The sequence below is a fragment of the Tamandua tetradactyla genome, chromosome 18 (genome assembly GCF_023851605.1).
Source record: "Tamandua tetradactyla isolate mTamTet1 chromosome 18, mTamTet1.pri, whole genome shotgun sequence".
In the NCBI taxonomy this organism is placed as follows: domain Eukaryota; kingdom Metazoa; phylum Chordata; class Mammalia; order Pilosa; family Myrmecophagidae; genus Tamandua; species Tamandua tetradactyla.
In genome coordinates, this window is record NC_135344.1 from 61,957,823 (window position 1) to 61,979,047 (window position 21,225).

The 21,225-nt window shown below is 37.1% G+C and overlaps 1 protein-coding gene across 1 annotated transcript in view; it reads right to left on the bottom strand.

Moving 5' to 3' along the window:
• Window positions 1-21,225, bottom strand: part of MIB1 (MIB E3 ubiquitin protein ligase 1) — a 142,455-nt gene that overhangs the window by 102,053 nt on the left and 19,177 nt on the right. Inside the window, exons 2-3 of the mRNA XM_077135812.1 lie at window positions 11,898-12,069; window positions 9,697-9,826 (exon numbers count right to left, since the gene is read on the bottom strand). Of these exons, the coding sequence (XP_076991927.1) occupies window positions 9,697-9,826; window positions 11,898-12,069 (302 nt within the window). The remainder of the gene's footprint in view (window positions 1-9,696; window positions 9,827-11,897; window positions 12,070-21,225) is intronic.

The following is a 21,225-nucleotide window of genomic DNA, read 5'->3' on the forward strand; positions in this document are numbered from 1 at the left end:
AAACCCCAAGATCAAGACTCAGCTTATTGAATTGGTCGTCCCCATTGCTTGCGAGTATTTCAGGAATTCCACAAATAGGGAAGTTTAATATTTCCTCCTTCCTCGACCCTGCCCCCCACCCCCAGAGGACTTTGGAAATACTTTCTTATTCTCTGTTCAAATTACTCTGGGATGTATCAGGGCATCACACTAACCTGTACAAACCAACAAGATCTCATGCCCTATTCAATATTCCATGTAATTATGATATTCAAATAAACTGACCATACAAATTAAATTAGATAATGTGCTATCAAAATACAAATTTTGCACCAAATAAACTTCTATCCTTTGATTTCACACAGAAGTTGAAGTTTTACAATATAGACCATATCATCCTTTACCCTGTATTCTGATTTACTTTAGTCCTATCCAGATCAACTTCATTCATATGTCTAGTCAAAGTGTGATCATTTTTTCAGCTTTTTTTAACAGTTGCTGTATGTGGTAATATGGACTTTCACAGCTTCAGGGTTCTAACTCAGGAGTCTCAGGTGTCAAAACCCAAAGTTTTGGGGAAGGACCAGGTTACACACAGATAATTAAGAAATTACAGTTACAACTCCTGAAAGATGTGACTGCTGTTAAGAGCTTACAATCTAGGCCCCTTTACAATAGGCCCCAAGCTGATAACTAACGCACTCAACTTAAATTCTAGGAGTTTCCATATTATAGTTAGTCCATAAAAGTGAGGCATGATAATATTTCTTTCTGACTTTTCATTCAACATACTGTCCCCTAGGTTCATCTGTCTAGTTACATGCCTCACAACTTCATTTGTTCTTGCAATCATTCAACAGTCTACTGTATGTATACAGCACAGTTCCCTCTTCCTTTCCTCAGCTGTTGTACCGAGATCTCCTCAATCCATTGCGAATCATGAATACTGACACCATAAACACCAGTGTGCAAATGTTCGTTCACGTACCCATTCTCATATCCTCCAGGTATATACCTAGCAAAGAGGTTGCAGGATCATATGGCAACCCCACCCCCAGCCTACTGTGGAACCACCATGCTATCCTCTGGAAGGGTTGCACCTCTCAGCTTCCCTATCAACAGTGAATAGGTACATCTCTTTCTCCACATTTTCTCTAGCAGTTGTTCCTCTCTGTTCTTTTAAACAGTTTTATTCACACATCATACAAAGCAACCTAAGAAACAGCCATACCTTTTCCACCATAATGTATGTAAAGACATTTTCTTTTCCTCTGCAAAGAATCAATATCTCTCTGCCATATTTCCCACTTATTGACACTGAGTTTTGGAATAATGCTTTTGTTAAATTCAGCGGAAGGACAATATTTTACTATTCACTATAAACCCTACCTTGCATTGACTGCATTTTTTCCTGTATACTATGCCATTTTCAACACCTCGCAATGTGGACAATTCATTCATTCTCCCTCATGCAAAAATGTTTTTATATTTTTTTTTTTTTTTTTTTTTTTAAAGGAAAGACAGAGAGAAGGAAGGAAGGAAGGAAGAAAGGGAAACATTTTTAAACATTTTCTTGTTTTTATTGTATTCTTGTTTCTCCGTTTTTGTTACATGGGCTGGGGCCGGGAATCGAACTGAGGTCCTCCGGCATAGCAGGCAAGCACTTTGCCCGCTGAGCCACCGCGGCCCGCCCATGTTTTTATATTTTTACACTTAATCACCATCACTGTCTACTCTAGACACACCTAAGTTATCCTCTGTCTCTATCCACTAACTTTCCTTCAGATATCATAGTGCCCCCAGCCCTTCTCCCTCAATCATACATTCAGCTTCATTCAGTGTACTTACATTACTGTGCTACCACCAGGTAGTATTATGCCAACCATTTCTGAATTTTTGCGATCAGTCCTGTTGCACAGTCTCTATTCCTTTAGCAGTAAACGCCCAATCTCTATCCTCTTTCTAACTGCTGATAAACTGTGTTCTTAACTTTAACTGTCAAAGTTCACTCATTATTGTTAGTTCATATTAGTGAGAGCATACAATATTTGTCCTTTTGATTCTGGCTAATTTCATGCAGCATAATGTCCTCAGGGTTCATCCACATTGTTAGATACTTCATGACTCTATTCTCTCTTACAGCTGCATAGTATTCCATCATATGTATATACAACAGCTTGGTGAGCCACCTGTCCATTGATGGACATTTGGGCAGCTTCATCTCTTGGCAACTGAAAATAATGCTGCTGTAAACACTGGTGTACAAATGTCCATTTGTATCCTTGCCTTTAATTCCTCTGAATATATACCTAGTAATGGGATTGCTGGATCATATGGCAATTCTATACTCAGCTTCCTAAGGAATCAGCAACCTGCCTTCCACAGTACTTGTACCATTTTACATTTCTAACAACAGTGAATAAGTGTGCTTATTTTTCCACATCCTCTTCAGCACTTGTCATTTTGGTTTTTTTCATAATGCCCATTCTAGTGGGTGTGAAATGCTATCTCATTGTGGTTTTGAATTGCATTTTCCTAACAGTCAGTAAAACTGAGAATTTTCTCATGTATCTTTTAGCCATTTGTATTTCCTCTTCTGAAGTGTCTGTTCATGTCTTTTGCCCATTTTTTAATTGGGTTATCTTTTTGTTGTTGAGTTGCAGAATCTCTTTATATATTCTGGATATTGAACCCTTATCTGACATGCGGTTTCCAAATATTGTCTTCCATAGCACAAGCTGACCTTTTACTTTTCTGACAATGTTCTTTGATGCACAAAAGTGTTTAATTTTGAGGAGATCCATTTATCTATTTCTTTTTTCATTGCACATGCTTTGAGTGTAAGGTCTAGGGAACCACTTCCTATCACAGGATGTGTAAGATATTTCCCTAAATTTTCTTCAAACACTTTTATGGTCTTAACTCTCATGTTTAGGTCTTTGATCCATTTTGAGTCCATTTTTGTATAAGCTGTGAGATAGCACTTCTCTTTCATTCTTTTGCATACAGATATCCAGTTCGCCAAACACTTCTTATTAAAGAGGCTGCTCTGTCCCAGTTGGGTTGGCTTGACCACCATATCAAACATCAATTACGACAGATGAGAGATTCTATTTCTGTACACTCCATTGGTCAGTATATCTATCTATATGCCAGTAACATGCTGTTTTGACCACTGTAGCTTTGTAGTATGCTTTAAAGTCAGGTAGTTTGAGACATCCAACTTCATTTTTCTTTCTCAAGATGTTTTAGCTATTTGGGGTATCCCTGATTTTCCAAATAAATTTGGTTATTGCTTTTTCTATTTCTGCAAAGCAAGTTTTTAGGATTTTATTGGTATTGCATTGAACCTATAAATCAATCTGTGTAGAACTGACATCTTAACTATATTTAATCTTGAATATAATAACTGAATCAGGATTAAAACATAATCCTGGGGTACATAATACTTTCAAAGCAGCACACCTTTCTTCTGCCTCTTCAAATCTATTGTAGGTCTCCACTGTTATTTTTTTTTCATCTCTTCTATTATGTCTTTTATTCCCATAAGTTCTGCGATTTGTTTTCTCAAACTTTCAAGTTTTTCTTTATGTTCACCTAATATCTTCTTTATATTCTCCCTCAATTCACTGATTTTTGATGCAATTCTGCATGTCTGTTTAAACATCCTGAATTAGTTGTTTCAATTCCTGTATCTCATTTGAAATGTTGGTTTGTTCCTTTGACTAGGCCATATCTTCTATTTTCCTAGTATGACATTATTTTTTCTGTCCTCTAGGCATTTGATCTCCTTAATTAGTTTATTCTGAAGGTTATTTTCACTATATTATCTAGGGTTTTCTTGTTGGATAGCTTTGTTCTCTATCTGTTCTCTGGCATTTGGTTCAACTTATTCTAGAACTCTAGCACAGGTTCTGTTTAACTAATCAGAATTTTTCAGCTGTTTTTCTGATCTTGCCCTGGCTATATGGACGGGTCTCCTCAGATATGACCTATCCCATTCAGATTTTCCCAGACCAGACAGGCCCACATCTGGAGGGAAGAGTAGCCAGTATCAAGTTTTCCTGAGGGTGAGACCCAGCAGGTTGTCAAACTTTCCTATGAAGCCTCTAGATTATGCTGTTACCATCCTGCCCGGTATGTCGTGCTTGTCTGCCCACAGCTTCCCACCAGCGTAAAGTGATGCGGTGCCTTTAATTTCAGCAGCCTCTCCTGCCAGTGGTGTAGTTGAGACAGAAACTGAGGTGAGTGTGGGCTTTGGTTGCTTGAATTTGGGGCCTGAATTCCATGAAGGAGGGCCTCCACTTGAGCTGGGCCCTGCCCCCTTTTCTTGGGGAAGCTACATCATTTCAGGAATTGTCCCCATCCACCTGTCTCTCATAATGCCTTAATTACACCTTTGCCTAGGGCAGTCCAGAGCCTGAAAAGTGCTCACAGTTCTAGCTAATGAGTTGTTAAGAAGTTTCATTTTGTTTTGCTTTTTTAATTCTTTTCAGAGCTGGACCTCTGCTCCCTGGGTTTGCCAATCGAGAGCTGGAGTCTGTACAAGGCTCTATGGATCCCCAGGTCTATGTTCTCCCTTTACTTGGGGTCCAGCCCTTTTCCAGCACTTTGTGCTGTCCAATTCAAAACGCCTCTAGGGTTTTTTGTTGTTGTAGTTTTCATCAGCTTCACCCCTGTCTGCTGGAGTGAAAACTCCTGGTTCCTTCAGTACTTATTCAAGGTTTATCTGTGCTCAAGGCCTGTTTTCAGTAGTGAGCATTTGTTAATTAATTCCGCAATTGGAGCTTAGCTGACCTAATTCCTTGGTACCAGTAAAATCTGTTTTCTTTCCCTTCAGGGAACCAGCCTGCCATGCCCATGGGAGAGGGCTGCCAGCCTCCACAGCTTGGGCGTCCTACAGTTCTGTGTGGGATCTTAGCCATTCCACCGGGTATACAATGTGTGTCCAGTCACTGGCATCCCCACAACAGTGTTCCATACTGTTCCTGGCTATTTACTAGCTGCACTGCAGGATGAACTAAATTCCACACCTCATTAATGAGCCATCTTACCCCACTTACCCCATTTCCCTCCACACAGAAGGGTTTTAAAAATACTCATAATCTACTTCTTAATCTGTATGGTAGGTATAAAACTATTTATTTTATTATCATTCTTTAAATTTTCAAATACATTTTTACTTTCTTCTTTATGTGTGATTAGAACTGCTATGAATGGTAGTGAAGGTTGTTCACCGCACAAGGTACTTAACTAAGGAAGTGATTTGGGACTGACATCCAGCCCAAGATCCACTTGTGGGGATGTATGTGCTATGCAAGTAAGGCTGCTCCTGCTCCCACACCTGAAGAGCATATTATTTCTCTGGTGCTCACAAAGGTGCCATTAGCTTTCAACACCATAGGGCTCCGTCCACCCAGAGGTGGCACCTTTGGCAAATTCACATTGCTCTATTTTTCCTTTTTAAGAAGTGCTCTGCCAACTTCAATGTGCATACAAACGACGTAAGGATCTTGTTAAAATGAAGAGCCTGATTTAGAAGGTATGGGTGGAACCTACTACCTATCACATTTCTAATGAGTTGCCAGGTGATGCTAATGCTGCTGATCCACAGACCACACTAAAGTAACAAGAATTTAGATTGATGTATTTTTATTTGTACAGCTTCCCTTTTTAGAGGAGGGAGACCACTGCTTTGTTTACTGCTATACCCCCAATGCTTGGAACAGAACCCTGCATATTTGTGCTCTGTAGTATGTATTGAAGTCTGCTCCCTTAAAAGAAAGAAAAGGTATTTAAAATGTAATGGCTGATGGGACCCTGGTCCAGATAAATCTTGAAACCTAGAGGGCCCAGCCTCTCCAAAACATCAGACAGTTCCATCTCCCTACCCCATATTAGTGACAGTCCCTTCCAATTTGAAAAATTTAGACTGGCCACCCCTAAAAAGAGGGAGAGAAAGATCAAAGGTGATGGTAGAGTTATACAGTGAAGACAGGATTTAACAAATGAATATGAATGCTGAATCATTAAATTGGTATCTTTTTTAGTCTCCAGTATCTGACAGCAGCTAGAAGTAAAAACCTAAAATTGTGGAATTGTAACCCATGTCAGACTCTGAAATATGTTCTACAACTAACTGTGGTGCAGCGCTTTGAAATTTATTGCTTTTTTGTATATATGTTATTTTTCACGCAAAAAGAAGGAAAAAGGGCAGGCAATGGTGGCTCAATGGCAGAGTTCTCACCTGCTATGCCAGAGACCCAGGTTTGATTCCTGAAGCCTGCCCATGCCAAAAAAAAAAAAAGAGAGAGAAAACAAGTCAATTGTGATGATAAAAAAATATTTAGCCTTCTAGCCTCCTATGCTCTAGAGCAGCTAGAAGGAAAAAAATCTGAGAGGATTGTATGGTAGCCCAAGACGAACTCTGAGATATGTCCTGTAACTACTTGTTGAAGAATGCTTTGAAAACTGTTGCTTTTTTTATTTCTTTGCTTTGTATATATGTTTAACCATACAATAAAAAAAAAATTTTTAATGTAATGGCTGACATACCTGTCTGACTTCCAAATATTAAAATTAGACCTTACTGTTTAAAACAATAACAATATTCTGAATTTAGAAATTAACTATTTGAAAAACTGATGTTAAAAAATCTTAAATTTGAGAACCACAAGAGCCCATGCACCCAGAGACCTTTGGAGATATGGAAGGAGAGAAAGCTAGCAAACATTATCACGCCCACCATGTGCCTTTCCAGTTGAGAAAGAAACCCTGAACATCATTGGCCTTCTTGAACCAAGTTATCTCTCCCTGGATGCATTAGATTGGATTCATTAATTGAGACATTTTCACAACCTTAGAACTGTAAACTTGCAGCTTAATAAATTCCCCTTTTTAAAAGCAAAAAAAAAATCTTAAATTCACAAAAAAAAAATTAAGAAATGAGCAAAAACCTTTAATGCACATTTCTCCCAAAATGGAAAGAGAATACTTGAAAAGATGCTCAAAGTTATTAGCCATTAGGGAAATGCAAACCAGAATCTGCATTTGAGATACCATTTCACTACCACTAGAATGACTACTATAAATAAAAAACAGAAAATAAGTTTGGGGGAGGATGTGCAGAAATAGGAACACTCATCATTGCCGATGGGAAAGTAAAATAGTGCAGCCACAGTGGAAAACCATTTGGTAATTCTTCAGAATGTTAAGTACAATATTACTACATGACCTGGCAAACCCAATTCTAGACATATACCCAAAAGATTTGAAAGCGAGGACACAAACAGAAATCTGTGTTCACAGCAGCATTATTTACAATTGCCAAAAGGTAAAAGCAATCCAAACGTCCATCAACACAGATGACTGGATAAACAATATGCAGTATATACATACAATGAAATATTATTAAAAAAATTATTAAAAAAAACAGAATTCTGATACATGCTACAACATGAACGAACTCTGAAGACATCATGTTGAGTGAAATAAAGTACACATGCAAGGATAAATATTGCATGATCTCACTGATATGAAATAATAAGAATGCAAATTCACAAAGTCAAAAACTAGAATACAGGTTATAACATGGGCTGGGTGAAGGGAGGGAATGGAGAAGTTAATGCTTAATTGGTACATAGATTGGGGTGACAGAAAAGCTTTGGTAATGAATGGTGATGGTACTAAAACAGTGTGAATTTAATTAACATCACTAAATTGTATAATTGAAGGTGGATAAAATGGGAAATTTTAGGTTGTATATATGTCACCAAGATAAAAATTTAAGAAAACAAACTAAAGAACTGCAGAGTACAAACAGTGAACCCTAATGTAAGCTATGAACTATAGTAAATAATATAATTACAATGATATCGTTTCATCAATTGGAACAAAGGTACCACATTAATGAAAATATTAATAATGGGGACACAGGTGAATGTGAGAGGGCATATATGAGAACTCTTTACTATTTGCATGATTTTTCTGTAAGTTTACGACTGCTCTAATTAAAAAAAAATCACGTAAACACCAAAAGGATGGTATCTGAAGTCTTCATCAGCCAAATTATAAGCTGAAAACCATGACAATCTATTCAGATCTACAACGTGTGGCAAATAAACCAGAAGACTGAAAGATTCATCAATGAATCTCATCCTAAGTATATACTGTGTCTTGAGATTAATAGCTAATGATAGTTATAAAGACACAATAATTAGCAAGATATATAAAAAGATCATCTAGAACATGAAGGCTAGAGAGAATAATTTTGTGGAAGGATTATAATTGAATATGCTCACTTATTTTTTATAATAAAATTATAATGCTGAAATTTAAAAAAATTATGCTAAGTAAAATAAGTCGGACACAAAAGAAAACTATAAATAATGTATGGTTCCACTTATATGAAATACCTAGAATAGGCAAACTCATAGAGACACAACGCAGATAAGAGGTTACCAGGGGCTGGGAGCAGGAGGAACCGGGAGCTATTGTTTAATAGTGCAGAGTTTCTGTCTGGGATGATGAAAAATTTTGGGAATAGATTATAGTGATGGTTGCATAACATTGTGAATGTAATTAATGTATTATACACTTAAAAATGGTTAAAATATCAAATTTTATATTATATATATTTTACTACTATAAGAAATTTTAATGGAAAAAGATCTTAAGTTCAAAAGAATCTACCTAACATCAAGTCTTTATAAAAAACTGGCTCCCAAGTCCCCATGCAGAGTTCCTCAGAAGATAGACTTTAAAATCATTATTCCTAAAAGCAAAAAGCAATTTTTTCCAAAAAGGTATCAGCGGAACTAATATTGATTGACATCTCATTCTCAAATGTTATTCATTTTAGGACTCCAGCATCTGGTAGAGCTGAGTGTACACACTCTTCTAATATTTTTTGACTAATTGAATCAATGAAAGAATAATCAGTCAAAGCAACGTGAGATCTGAAAAAATTAGTATAAAACCAACCCATTTACCCAAATGCCTCTGGCTATGACATCCCAGTTGGATAGGCTATATATAAAATTCCCCTCAGATAATGCTTTGAATGACCCTCTAGAACACCCTACATGCTACCCGAGAAAATAACAGTTAAGTGAGCTGCTTTAACAAATAGCTGCCTATTACTCATCAGAAACAGGTCCTTGAGGAAATGGACCATAACACAGCACAGATAAATTCAAATAAAAATTTTAATTTTTTTGCACATTAAACTTATTATTTTTTAACAACATGGTATATACTTCTATGATCAATTTCACATTTAGTTTCTACTTCAGTATAACAGTCATAGTTTGAATATAAACTCTTATCAGTATGAATCTGAAGGTTCTTCTAAATCTTGCTTTTCTCCCCACACAAACACACAAATTCTAGTAGCAGGAAAATCAAGAACCTGAGATACAACATAGAAAAGATATGTCCAAACAAGAGTTCAGAGAGGCTTTCAGGGAAACTATATGGCAACATGAAGCCTGAGGGTGGAAAGCTAAAATCTACACTATAGTCCTCCCAAGGAACACAAATGCTTACCACACAACAACAGCATTTCATCCTCCAGGGAAAAAAAAAGAAATTAAAATTTTAAAAACTGTTTCTGGGATAGGAAAAACATGGATCAAGAAATTCACATAAAGTAGTAACAAAATAATCCTGAACATAAAATACTCTACAGTAGTATGATGAATTAAGAAAAAGTCTTACCTTCCCCCTACGTCCATTTCCACCATCTTGATCTTCCCACTGCCAGTCTACTCCTCGAACCACTCTGGCACCTGCAAAGATTCCTCTGGCTGTAATCTTCTTAGATTTCCTACGAGACTCTAACAAAACTCTAAAAATAAAATTATTTCTTTTCAGGTTTATATAAACATAGGAAACAGTCACTTATTTTTCTAAAAAAAACCAAGAGTATTAAAAGAGTTATTGTGAGAACAGAAAAGATTTTTCTTTGTTCTGACTAGTAACATAATAGCATGATACAGGAATACCTTTTATTCCACAAGTGATAATGATGGCAGCAGTAGTTACAGTAACAATAAAAGCTAACATTTATTTACTGAGCTTTTACTATGTGTAAAAGCACTTATATAGGTATTGCGTTTCACTTCTAAAGAGGAAAGTACTACTAATTTATCCATTTTACAAATAAGGAAACCGAGTCTCAAAATTTGCCCAAGGTCACAAAAGTTAAAAAAGAAGTAAAGGATTCTATATTTGAATCCAGTGTAATCACTTGAGAATATCACAATATATTTTAGAGATGGCCAACTCAAATCCTTACAGCTGAGTTGCCAGACAGGTAATATAAATGGGTGAAAGAGGGCCTAAGAAAGATCACCCCACAGCAGAGGCAATGGCCAGTGACACTCAACCTCAGGGCTAGGAAGGCAACAGGAGTGGTGGGTCTTTGGTGAACTAGAGAGCACGACCTTTCGAAAGGGTACAGTCACGCCTCTGCTTTAGTCAACTGCTACAGAACAAATGTAGGCCCAGTGTAGAAAACTATATAGACAGCCTTCTGATCTATATATTGTTGCTGTTGTTTTTTTACGGAGCCATAAACCTAGGTAAAATCACCTGATTTTAAAATTATTCAAAAATTTAGAGTACTATGTACTCTAGTACATAGGCCTGGACTTGACCTACTCTTAACTACACAAAATACTGCTTACTTACAGATTAGGGGCCTTGAAAAAGGCTCTACATTTGACTAACTGGGCCAGTTAAGTTCTCCAGAACCATCTATCCCTTATATTCTTCTAAATCCTTTTCATTCGTATAATCAGAAAGGTTCATTTTTCATTTGCCAGTTGGGTTTTCTTATTTTTCTAATTGTATCCCTTTGTTCTATTCATTTTGAGTATCTTCAATATTCCCAAACTTCAAAAATTGTAATACAAAAGATAAAAGTAAATAACTTGGCCCAAATACCTCAGTTAATAAATGGGAAGGCCAGGATTTGAACCCAGGACAGTCTGACTCCAAAATCCATTCTTTCTATTACTCCTAACTGCCTCCCTATGACTGGATGTATTCCTGCGTCCATGCATTATCCAAATCTATACAAGAAGACTCCCATCCCCTGAAACTTTGCTTCCATTAATAATTAATATTCTTCTTTTTTTGCTCCTAAAACACATTTAAAAAATCCCTACCACAGACCCAAACATCGTATGATAATCACTGTTGACCTAATATTTTCCTTCACTTGTAAACTCTTTAAGATTACTGTCTTATGTATCTTTGAATCTGCAGAACAAATGTAATGGCTGTCAATTGGTCTTAATAAATTCCTGTGGATTCAATCAATGAGCCACAGTGTTCATTTGGTCACAATTAATAGAAGAGAAGCCACAGTGAAAAGAAAATAGTCAGCCTCTCTTGGGCTGTCCTTGCATTTCCAAATGTTGAGTGGTGCCATGTCTCTATGGTAGAGAAAGAAGAGCCCAGTGCGGCTCAGGAAAATATATACAGCTCCATCTTCACAAAACTCTTCTCTCCCTTGAACAGCAGGTTGCCCACATCTAGCCTGCTATCTGTACCTCCTGGTACTGAGCCAGCTATCAGAAGCTACTCCCTAATCTTATTTATTATTATTTTTTTTAATGTGATGATTCATCTGTGTTTAATAGACATCTGTTAGTGGAAATGTTACTTGCTTTATTAGGTGATATTTGTGGGGTCTTATACTGAAGCACTGATTTTATTATGAACTATTTGCTATCACTTGATTAGATCTTCCAAGTGAGTTCTAGAAGTAACTGTTGATTCCTTGAAGTTGATCTCTCCCATGACTCAGGACAAAAATAATAAAATAACCTAATCTTATTTTTAAGGTTAAATAGCATAAAAATTTAATTCAAACAAGGAATCCCAACTGAAGAAAAATTTGTTTCCCTTACCGCTCACTTCCTGGTGTAGTAATTCTATAAAAACGATGTCTCAAATGGTGTTTATCTCCATGATAACAAACAGTGCACAAGTCGTAATTTGTACACTCTGCACATTTCCATCGAATGCCAATGATTGGCTGCTGGCGACACGTATCACACATGGTTCCATCATGCTTGATACCTATTAAAACAAGGATACATGTTTACACTAATTACAAGTATCATTTCACAAAATATTATTCCCTGAAGGAAAAAATAAGAACAGAGCACTTTACAAGGTATTTTAATAAGCTGGGAAATAACATTCCAAATGTACCGTATACAGCTTTTCAAGATAATAGATCTCAAATACTTTAATAGTATAAATTACAGACCAAGTATTTTCTCTTCCTTTCCATTTCATTAGTAAGAACACTGGGCTTCGCAGCAGCACTTTTCTTGTTCTCATCCACAAACGAAACTTAAGTTCACTCCAGAGAAAGGAAGAATCCTCTACTACCAAGTTGATGTGTCAGACATCAAAAACTCAGAACTGCTTTAAGAAATTTCAATCTATTCTCTGGTAAGCAATTACTCCAAAAGCAAAAGACAAGTATAACCTCATGTTATCAAGGAAACAAACTATCAGTTAACTTAAATATTTACCCCTAGGTATTGCCAACATTTATTTCATAAATAATACTCTTTAGAAAATGATTAGTAGGCAAAAATGCCAGTTTGAGAGAAACATTATGCTCCACATTAGGTTTTTTCACCTTAAGGAACAAGAAGTAACAAACCCTTAAAAAAGGAAATAAACTCTTGATAGAATGACCTTCACTAACAATGTTCACATGAATGGATGAGGAAGACACTAGAACAGTAAAAGATATCACAATAAAATAATGAAAATCACTGACATTTGAGAGAGAAAGAATTGGGGTAATGTTCCTTCACCATTCTCTTACACTAATATCATTCAATAAATTAAAACTAAGAATTTTTTTTTTAACATGTGGCTTGTGAACATCAATGTCACTACTTTAGGAACACATCCTTTATGGTCAAGACTGAGTGTTAAACTATCAGCAAGGGCTGTATTCTAAGTACAACGGTAGGGTTCTCCTGAATTTGAGTTCCAGCTCTATCAATAGCGATCTTTGTGCCCCTGGGAAAAATATCAGTTTAACTGAAGTATTTGTACACAAAATCATCAGGGGAAGGTGGAGTTTAGATGAAACAAGATTGGCCATGCTGAATGGGTACATGAGGCTTCATTATATTATTTTCTATTTAGCATAAGTTTAGAAACTTTCCATAATTAAAGAAAAAAAAGGAGCCATTTAGCTCTCAAACCTCAGTTACCCTTGGAGAAAGTAATATGTTTTATAAAAGTGAGGGATGTTTTAACAATCAAATAAGAATGTACTGTATAAGCAACAACTGGAGTACAAAACTAGGATTATTAAACTCTACAAGAACTAATACATTATGTTATCTACTTCTTAATAAGAAAAAAACACAAAACCCTATGTTATTCATTCTCTATATCCAGGCTAAAAATGTCCATGAGTATGGTAATCCAATTCTAAAACAAAGGGCCAGAGGATAAGCCTGTGCCTGAGCTGAGAAGTTAAGATAGAGACGGGAGACAGGGAACATTAGAAAGAAGCTGAGAAGCTAATGGACTACAAAGGAGGATGACATCCCAACACTTTGTGTATAATCTTTCTATAGTCTCCTCCCACAAATGCTTGACTGTAGGGGCAGAGGACATGACAAGCATCAGCGTCTGCTGATTCATTCAGTAACTATTTCCTTCCTCCTACGAGTAGGCTCTCTGTGGCTTTCAAATATCACTCTTACAGCAAAGTGGAAAACATACAGGAAAAAGTAAAAGCCACTAGAGAAAGGGAGTCATGTTAAAAGAAGTTCATGCAGCAGTCGAGGTAAGATAATGGTGATTTAAATTTAGGTGATAATGGTAAAAATGGAGAAAAATAGTCAAGAGACATTTTTAAGACAAGGACTTAGTGGCTATGGGTTAGAAAGCAAAAGACACAGAAAGAAAAAAGTATAAATGAGATCATTCAAAGAAAACAAACAGTCAAGTTTTAGAGATACTTAGGAATACGCAATTGAAGAGCACAGTAAATTGGTATCTAGAATTGCTCTGCTTAAAAACAGGAAAGAAGTCACCAACTGTGCCAGTCAGAAGATATTATGTACCCAGAAAAACCTGATCCAATTTTGTGAGAGCAGTCGTTTCTTTTAATCCTAATGCAATATCATGGGGCACAAACTTTTGATTAGATTATCTCCGTGGAGACATTGTGTGCCCAATGGTGGGTGTGACCCACCATTGATTAGATGGAGATGTGCCTCTAGCAGTTCCAGGTTGGTCTTGATCACTTTACTGGAGTCCTTTAAAAGAAGAAATACTTTGGAGACAGCTGAGGTGTTCCAGACCCGTCGGCCTTTCTTGAATTAAGGTATCTTTACCTGGATGCTAGTTTGGATATCTTTGTAAGCTAAGAACTGTAAACTTGCAACTTGCTAAATTCCCTTTTTTAAAAGCTGTTCTATTTTTGATATATTGCATTCCAGCAGCTTAACAAACTAAAACAGATCTTGGTACCAGAGAAGTGGGGTGCTCCTGAAGTTTGCAAGTACCAAAGCATGTTGGAACAGCTTTATAAATGGATAAGGGAAATATTCTGGAAGGCCTAGAATGCTTCAAAGAGACATTGGTAGAAAGGTGGACTCTAAAGATACCTCCAACAAGGCTTTAGACAAAATGATGAATGAGACATTGCAAACTGGAAAGAAGGCACTCTTTGGGGGATAGAAGGCAGAACTTGAGAGGAATGAACTTGAATATTTAGCTGAAGAAATTTTCAAAGTAAATGTAGAAAATGCAGTCTGACTGGTCCTTGCAGCTTACAGTAAAATGTGAGAGGAAAGAGATAAGCTGAAAACTGAACTCTTGGGTACAAAGAAAACAGAAATTGATGGTCTGGAAAACTTGTGGCTTCTGGAAAGTGAGAACCCAGTGAATAGGGCCCCACATGAGGATTTAAGCAAATATGGAAGCAGCTGGCCACTTAAGAAAAAGCCAGGATTGGAGATTGAGTTTTCCAGAAAGGATGTGTGGAAATTCCTATTGTCTAATGGTTATGATCCTTGCATACTACATAGAAAATCAACAAGAGTGTTGTGGGATCTGTATATATGGAACCACTGCCAGTCTGGACTGAAAGGAACAGATAAGGGTCAAATTGAAGGAAAAAAGACTTCAGAGGCAGAACCATGGAAGCTAAGGTCTGAGGTCAAGAAACCTCGGACCAGGAGTGCGGACCCACCCATGCACTTGGGAAGGGTGTTTGCCCTGGAAGCAGAAGGTAGGCCTTTTGCTTCACCGCTCAGTAAGCAACGTCCCTCAGGCCTCGGAGATGGTGGAGAACATAAACCAGGGATTGGAGGTAGCGTGGCTGCTATCCCATTCTTCTGGAGGGGTTGAGCATGTGCCCCAGAGTTTGGCAGAGATCCCAGGTGCTGCCCCAATGTATAGAGAGGAATGGAGCTAAGAAAAAGGTGGACTTTCACAATAAACCCCAGTATGGCAACACACCCCAGCATTTGATGACAAAGCAAGGCTGCTGGATAGGCCCTTGGTAAGCATGGGGCTGCCAGTTTCTAAAGACCAAGGATAAATGACTCTCAGACTCTGAAACTCAAGGGAATTTGCCCTGCAGGTTTTTGGAATTGTTTGAGTCTGGTGACCCTTGTTTACCTTTCAATTTCTCTCTATGGCAATGGAAACGTGTATCCTATGATGACCCCTCCTTTGTATACTGGCAGCAGATAACTTGTTCTGAGTTTCACAGGTCCCAAGCAAGAGAATTTTTGCTTTAGAACAGAGCATGCCTTTAGCTGATCTTAATTAGATTTTGTACTGTTTTGACTTTGTACTGTATTTGTATTGTTACTGAAATGTTTTTAGATTTTGTAATATTTTAATGAAGTGAATGTATTTTGTATATGGAAAAAAATATGTCTTTTGAGGGGTCCAGAGGGTAGAATGTATTGGTTTGAAGCTATTATACACCCCAGAAAAGCCATGTTTTAATCTTATCCAATCTTGTAGGAACAGCTGTTTCTTTTAATCCTAATTCAATATCCTAAAGTAGAAAGTTGTGATTAGATTATCTCCATGGACATGTGGCACATCCAACTGTGGGTGTGACCTTTTGATTAGATGGAGATGTGACTCCACCCAATCCAGGTGGGTCTTGATTACTTTACTGGAGTCATTTAAAAGAAGAAACATTTTGGAAAGAGCACAGAAATGACAGAGAAGAGATGACACAAGATGCCAACACTTGAAGAGAGACACACATGTTCAGAGATGCTTGGAGCCCAGCAGACATCACATGAGATGATAAGCAAGTCAAAACTTGTAGAGAGCCAAGGGAAGCCAGTCTCAGAGAAGTATGGTGAAAAAACTCCACATGGACAGAGACTAAAAGCAATGGAGCCTAGGAGCAAGGGACCAGGAGATGCCAGCCATGTGAATCCCAGCTGACAGAGGTGTCCGAGGCCCATCAGCTTTTCTTGAATTAAGGTATTTTTCTCTGGATGCCTTCATTTGGACATTTTCATAGGCTTAGAACTGTATCTTGCAACTTATTAAATTTTTAAAAGTCATTCCACTCTGATATATTGCATTCCAGCAGCTTAACAAATACCAACAACAACAAAAAGCACATGCCTATTGAAAAACACAAGCCAGTCTCCAGATAGAAACTCATCTAAGAAATTAAATTGAAAAAAGAATCAGGAAAAGTTTCATAAAAATGGTGAAAGTAGACTTCTCAAAAGAAGAAAGTTCAGAAGAGCACACAGTATACTCAATGAACCAGGAATAGCTTTGTTTGGTAAGCACACGAAGTACAGTGAGAGATTGAGAGATAAGTTATAGATTCAGGCTAGGAAATGACATGATCAGACATGACTTCTGAACTGTACATTTAAATTACTGCATTAAGTGGTGTGTTAGTTTGCTAGCTGTCAGAATGCGATAATACCAGAAACAAAATGGCTTTTAAAAAGCAGAATTTAATAAGTTGCTAGTTTACACTTCTAAGGCCAAGAAAATGTCCCAGTTAAAACAAGTCTATAGCAATATCCAATCTAAGCCATCCAGGGTAAGATACCTAGGTTCAAGAAGGCAGGTGACATTCAGGGTTTCTCTCTCAGCTGGAAGGGCACGTGACAAAGTCTTCTAGTTTTCTCTTCTGGCTTCTTTCATGAAGCTCCCTGGGAGGTATTTTCCTTCTTTATCTGGAAAAATTGCTGGCTAGTAGACTCTGCTTCGTGGTTCTGCAGAATTCTCTGCTCTCTCAGAATCTCATGGCTTTCTCTCTTGTTGTTCTCTAGCTTTTTCCAAAGTGCTTCTTTTAAAGGATTCCAGTAAAACCAATCAAGACCCACCTGGAATGGGTGGAGATATGTCTCTACCTAATCAAGTTTAAGACCCACACTTGACTGAGTCACATCTCCATGGAGATAAACTAATTAAAGTTTCCAACATACAGTACTGAATAGGGATTAGAAGAAACCATTGCTCCTACAAGGCTGATTAGGATTAAAATATGGATTTCCTAGGGTACATAAACCTTTTCAAACCAGCAGAAGTGGTAAAAACAAGAGTATGGGATTTAAGAAACTAGTTTTGTAACCTACCCACTAGGTAAGTGTTAGAATCCATTTATATCACTTTGACACCTAATATTCTCATATATAAATTGAGAAAATGCTTCCTTTTATATGGAAAGGGACACTGTGAGACTAAAGCGATATTAAAGATTTGAACACATTCTGTAAGGCTTTAAAGCAAAATACAAATGTAAAGATTATACTGCGCTTAATTTAATTTTAATATAGATTTATTAAATGAATTAGTCATCATTTAAGTAATTTAATGATCCAAATCATCACAAATTCCAAGCAAATTCTGCAATACTTAATCAGAAGTCAAAAATTTCTAAATTTTTCAATTTCTCAGAGACTGCATATAGAGAAAATCCACAATTAATCATTTTTTAATTATCCCTGTTTTAGTAAATTATTCACCTTCTCCGTGGCCATTTTCTTATTAATATAGTATCCAGGTTTTCTCCAATGTTTATGCCTTCCTAGGGAGCTGTACCTGCCTCCACAGTTCCATTCAACTATCTCCACTCTGGGGCAGCAACAATGGACACAGCTGCAGAGACGGTACTACTGCACATCCTGAGTCATCTACCATTTCCATCAGTTGATAATGACGTTTTCTACCCTACGGCTAATTATGTCTGACTGCATCAATCATGAAAATTATCATAGATAATTTATACTCTAAGCAGAATGTAAACTGAAATTAAAAACTACACAATTACAGCTACAAAACTTGAAACTACTAACATTCAATAACATAACATGCTTCGCTCTTTTAGAAGGGCTGAGTGGAACCTTCATCTGTTTTTTCTTCTCATAATAACTCAATCTTTGGCTGAATAAATGAATACACAGAAACATTTTCTTCTTTAATCCCACAAAGACTTAAAAATCATGATACAAATCCATAAACTGATCAATCATCTCCTGAGTTACTACGAATGTTATATTTTGTATGAAATTAGTTATATAATTATATATATATAAAAACATAATTAATTCCATGTAATATCCATTTGGTTAAAAAAAAAAATCTGTAATTATTCCCAGGCTTTCAACACAAATACCAAAAGTTCACAAAGGAAGAAATTATTCTAGCTCATAAATGATAATTTCAGAGCAAATTCTGAAACAGATAAAGAATTTGAATTTGAAGAAATGTCAAATGATTCACGGCTATTAAATTTTGAAGCTTATATTTTCATAAAACTGCAATTTTTAAAGAGAAACGCCAAGAATCACAATACATCTCATGCAAGTTTTTTTTAATTCACAGGTTTTGATACAGAAATCCAGGTATATCCCTATTTTACAAACCAGCTATATTCCTGGGAAAAATGAATGTACATTTAAAATGGCAGATATTTTCTCAAGATGGCCACAACAATACGCATTCAGCCCACACTCTCCTGACAACGTGACACTGACACTTCACATTCAAGATATACAGTCTAGTTTCCTCCCTCTTGACCCTGGGTGGAACTCTGCATCTATCCCAATCAATAGAGCACAGCAGAAGTGGCGTTATGTGACTTCCAAAGTCAGATCATAAAAGGCAGCACAGATGCCCCTTGTCTGTCCACATCTCTCTCTCCCACACACAGGATCTGCGCCCCACATGCCATGGGAGCTGTGAGTCAAAGTGTAATAAGTCAGTCTCAGCTGAATCCACCTCAATGGAAAGGCCACATGGAGGGAAAGGGAGATGCCAGAGGAACTCCAGCTGGGCTAAGCTGAGATCCCAGACACCGTGGAGCAAAGACAAGCCATTATTTGTTGTGCAGTCACCAAATTCCTGATCCACAGATGTCATAAACATATAAATTGTCGTTTCACACCACTAAATTTTGGGATTATTTGTTACATAACCATAGTAATTAGACTGGAATAAAGTGAGGTGAAAATATTTTATGATCTTGGCTAAATTATATTTCCCTACAGTACAATATATAAAAAATGAATTCAAGATAAATTAAAGAGGTAAATATGGAAGAAAAAAAAACCTAAAAGTGTATTTTATGATTCTGAAGCCTTTCTAACCATGACACAAAACCCAGAAGCCACATAGCATGTCCACGTGCACACACACATACATAGCGTATGAACAGAGACCAGTCTGGAAAAAGCACACCAAACTCCTAACAATGGTCAGGGTGCACACAGGTGAAGAGACGGAGAGTACTTTCACATTTTGTTCTATATATGTTTTAATTGCTTGAATTTTCCTTATACGCATGTTATGAATTTTGTAATTTAAAAAGAAAACAAACAACAAGAGATGCCAGTTTTATTCTCTCCAATCAACAGGGATTAGAAATAGTATCTCAGTGCACGTAAAGTATGTGTCAAAACAGCCAGATAATGCTGGGAGAGAAATATAAATATTTACAACCTTTAGGAAGGTACCCGCAAAATGTTTCAAATGCCTTCAAATATTACAAACGCCTTAGAGGCCTTTGACTCTATATATACACCTTTTTTACTTTTAAGGTATATACAAAGATATCCAATTCTGGTACATAAAAACAAAACTTTAGGTTGCATGGGTGGTTCAGTGCTAGAATGCTCGCCTTCTGTGCAGGAGACCCGGGTTCGATTCCCAGACCATGCACCTAAAAAACAAAAAAACTTTAACATAACCAACATGTAAACCTTGGTAATCCATGGAGAGAAATTCTTTGCAGTTATTAAACCATGTGTTTTAGTTTGCTAGCTGCTGGAATGCAATATACCAGAAACGGAATGGCTTTTAAAAGGGAGAATTTAATGAGTTGCTAGTTTACAGTTCTAAGGCCGAGAAAATGTCCCAATTAAAACAAGTCTATAGAAATGTCCAATCAAAGGCATCTGGGGAAAGATACCTTGGTTCAAGAAGACTGATGAAGTTCAGGGTTTCTCTCTCAAGTGAGAAGGCACATGGCGAACACAGGGCTTCTCTCTCAGCTGGAAGGGCACATGGCGAATACAGCGTCATCTGATAGCTTTCTCTCCTGGCTTCCGGTTTCATGAAGCTCCCTGGGAGGCGTTTTCCTTCTTCATCTCCAAAGATCGCTGGCTGGTGGACTCTCTGCTTCATCGTGCTGCAGCCTTCTCTGCTCTCTCTGAGTCTCTCTCTCCAAAATATCTTCTCTTCCATAGGACTCCAGTAAACCAATCAAGACTCACTCAAATGGGTGGAGACATGTCATCCCCTAATCCAGTTTAACAACCATTCTTGACTAAATCACATCAACCAGGGAGATGATGTCATTACAGTTTCAAATATACAGTACTGAATAGGGATTATTCTACCTTTATGAAATGGGATTTATATTAAAACATGGCTTTTCTTAGGGGGCATACTTCCTTTCAAACCAACACACCATGTCACAGAAAAAATATTATTGATATGGTACATATATTACCAGTTTATAAAGTAACAAAAACAACTACAACATTTCATTTTTGTAAATAATTTATATAATACACACAATGCATATGCATAGAGAAACTATAAAGATAATCCCCGAACTGTGGTGATGAGATTACCCTTTGTGATATTCCAAGTTTTCTGCACTGAATGTATGTTAATCCTAGGAAGCAGGTGGGTAAGGGCATTTAATATGCAGTATAAGCATCACAGAAGCTGGTATGTGTCACT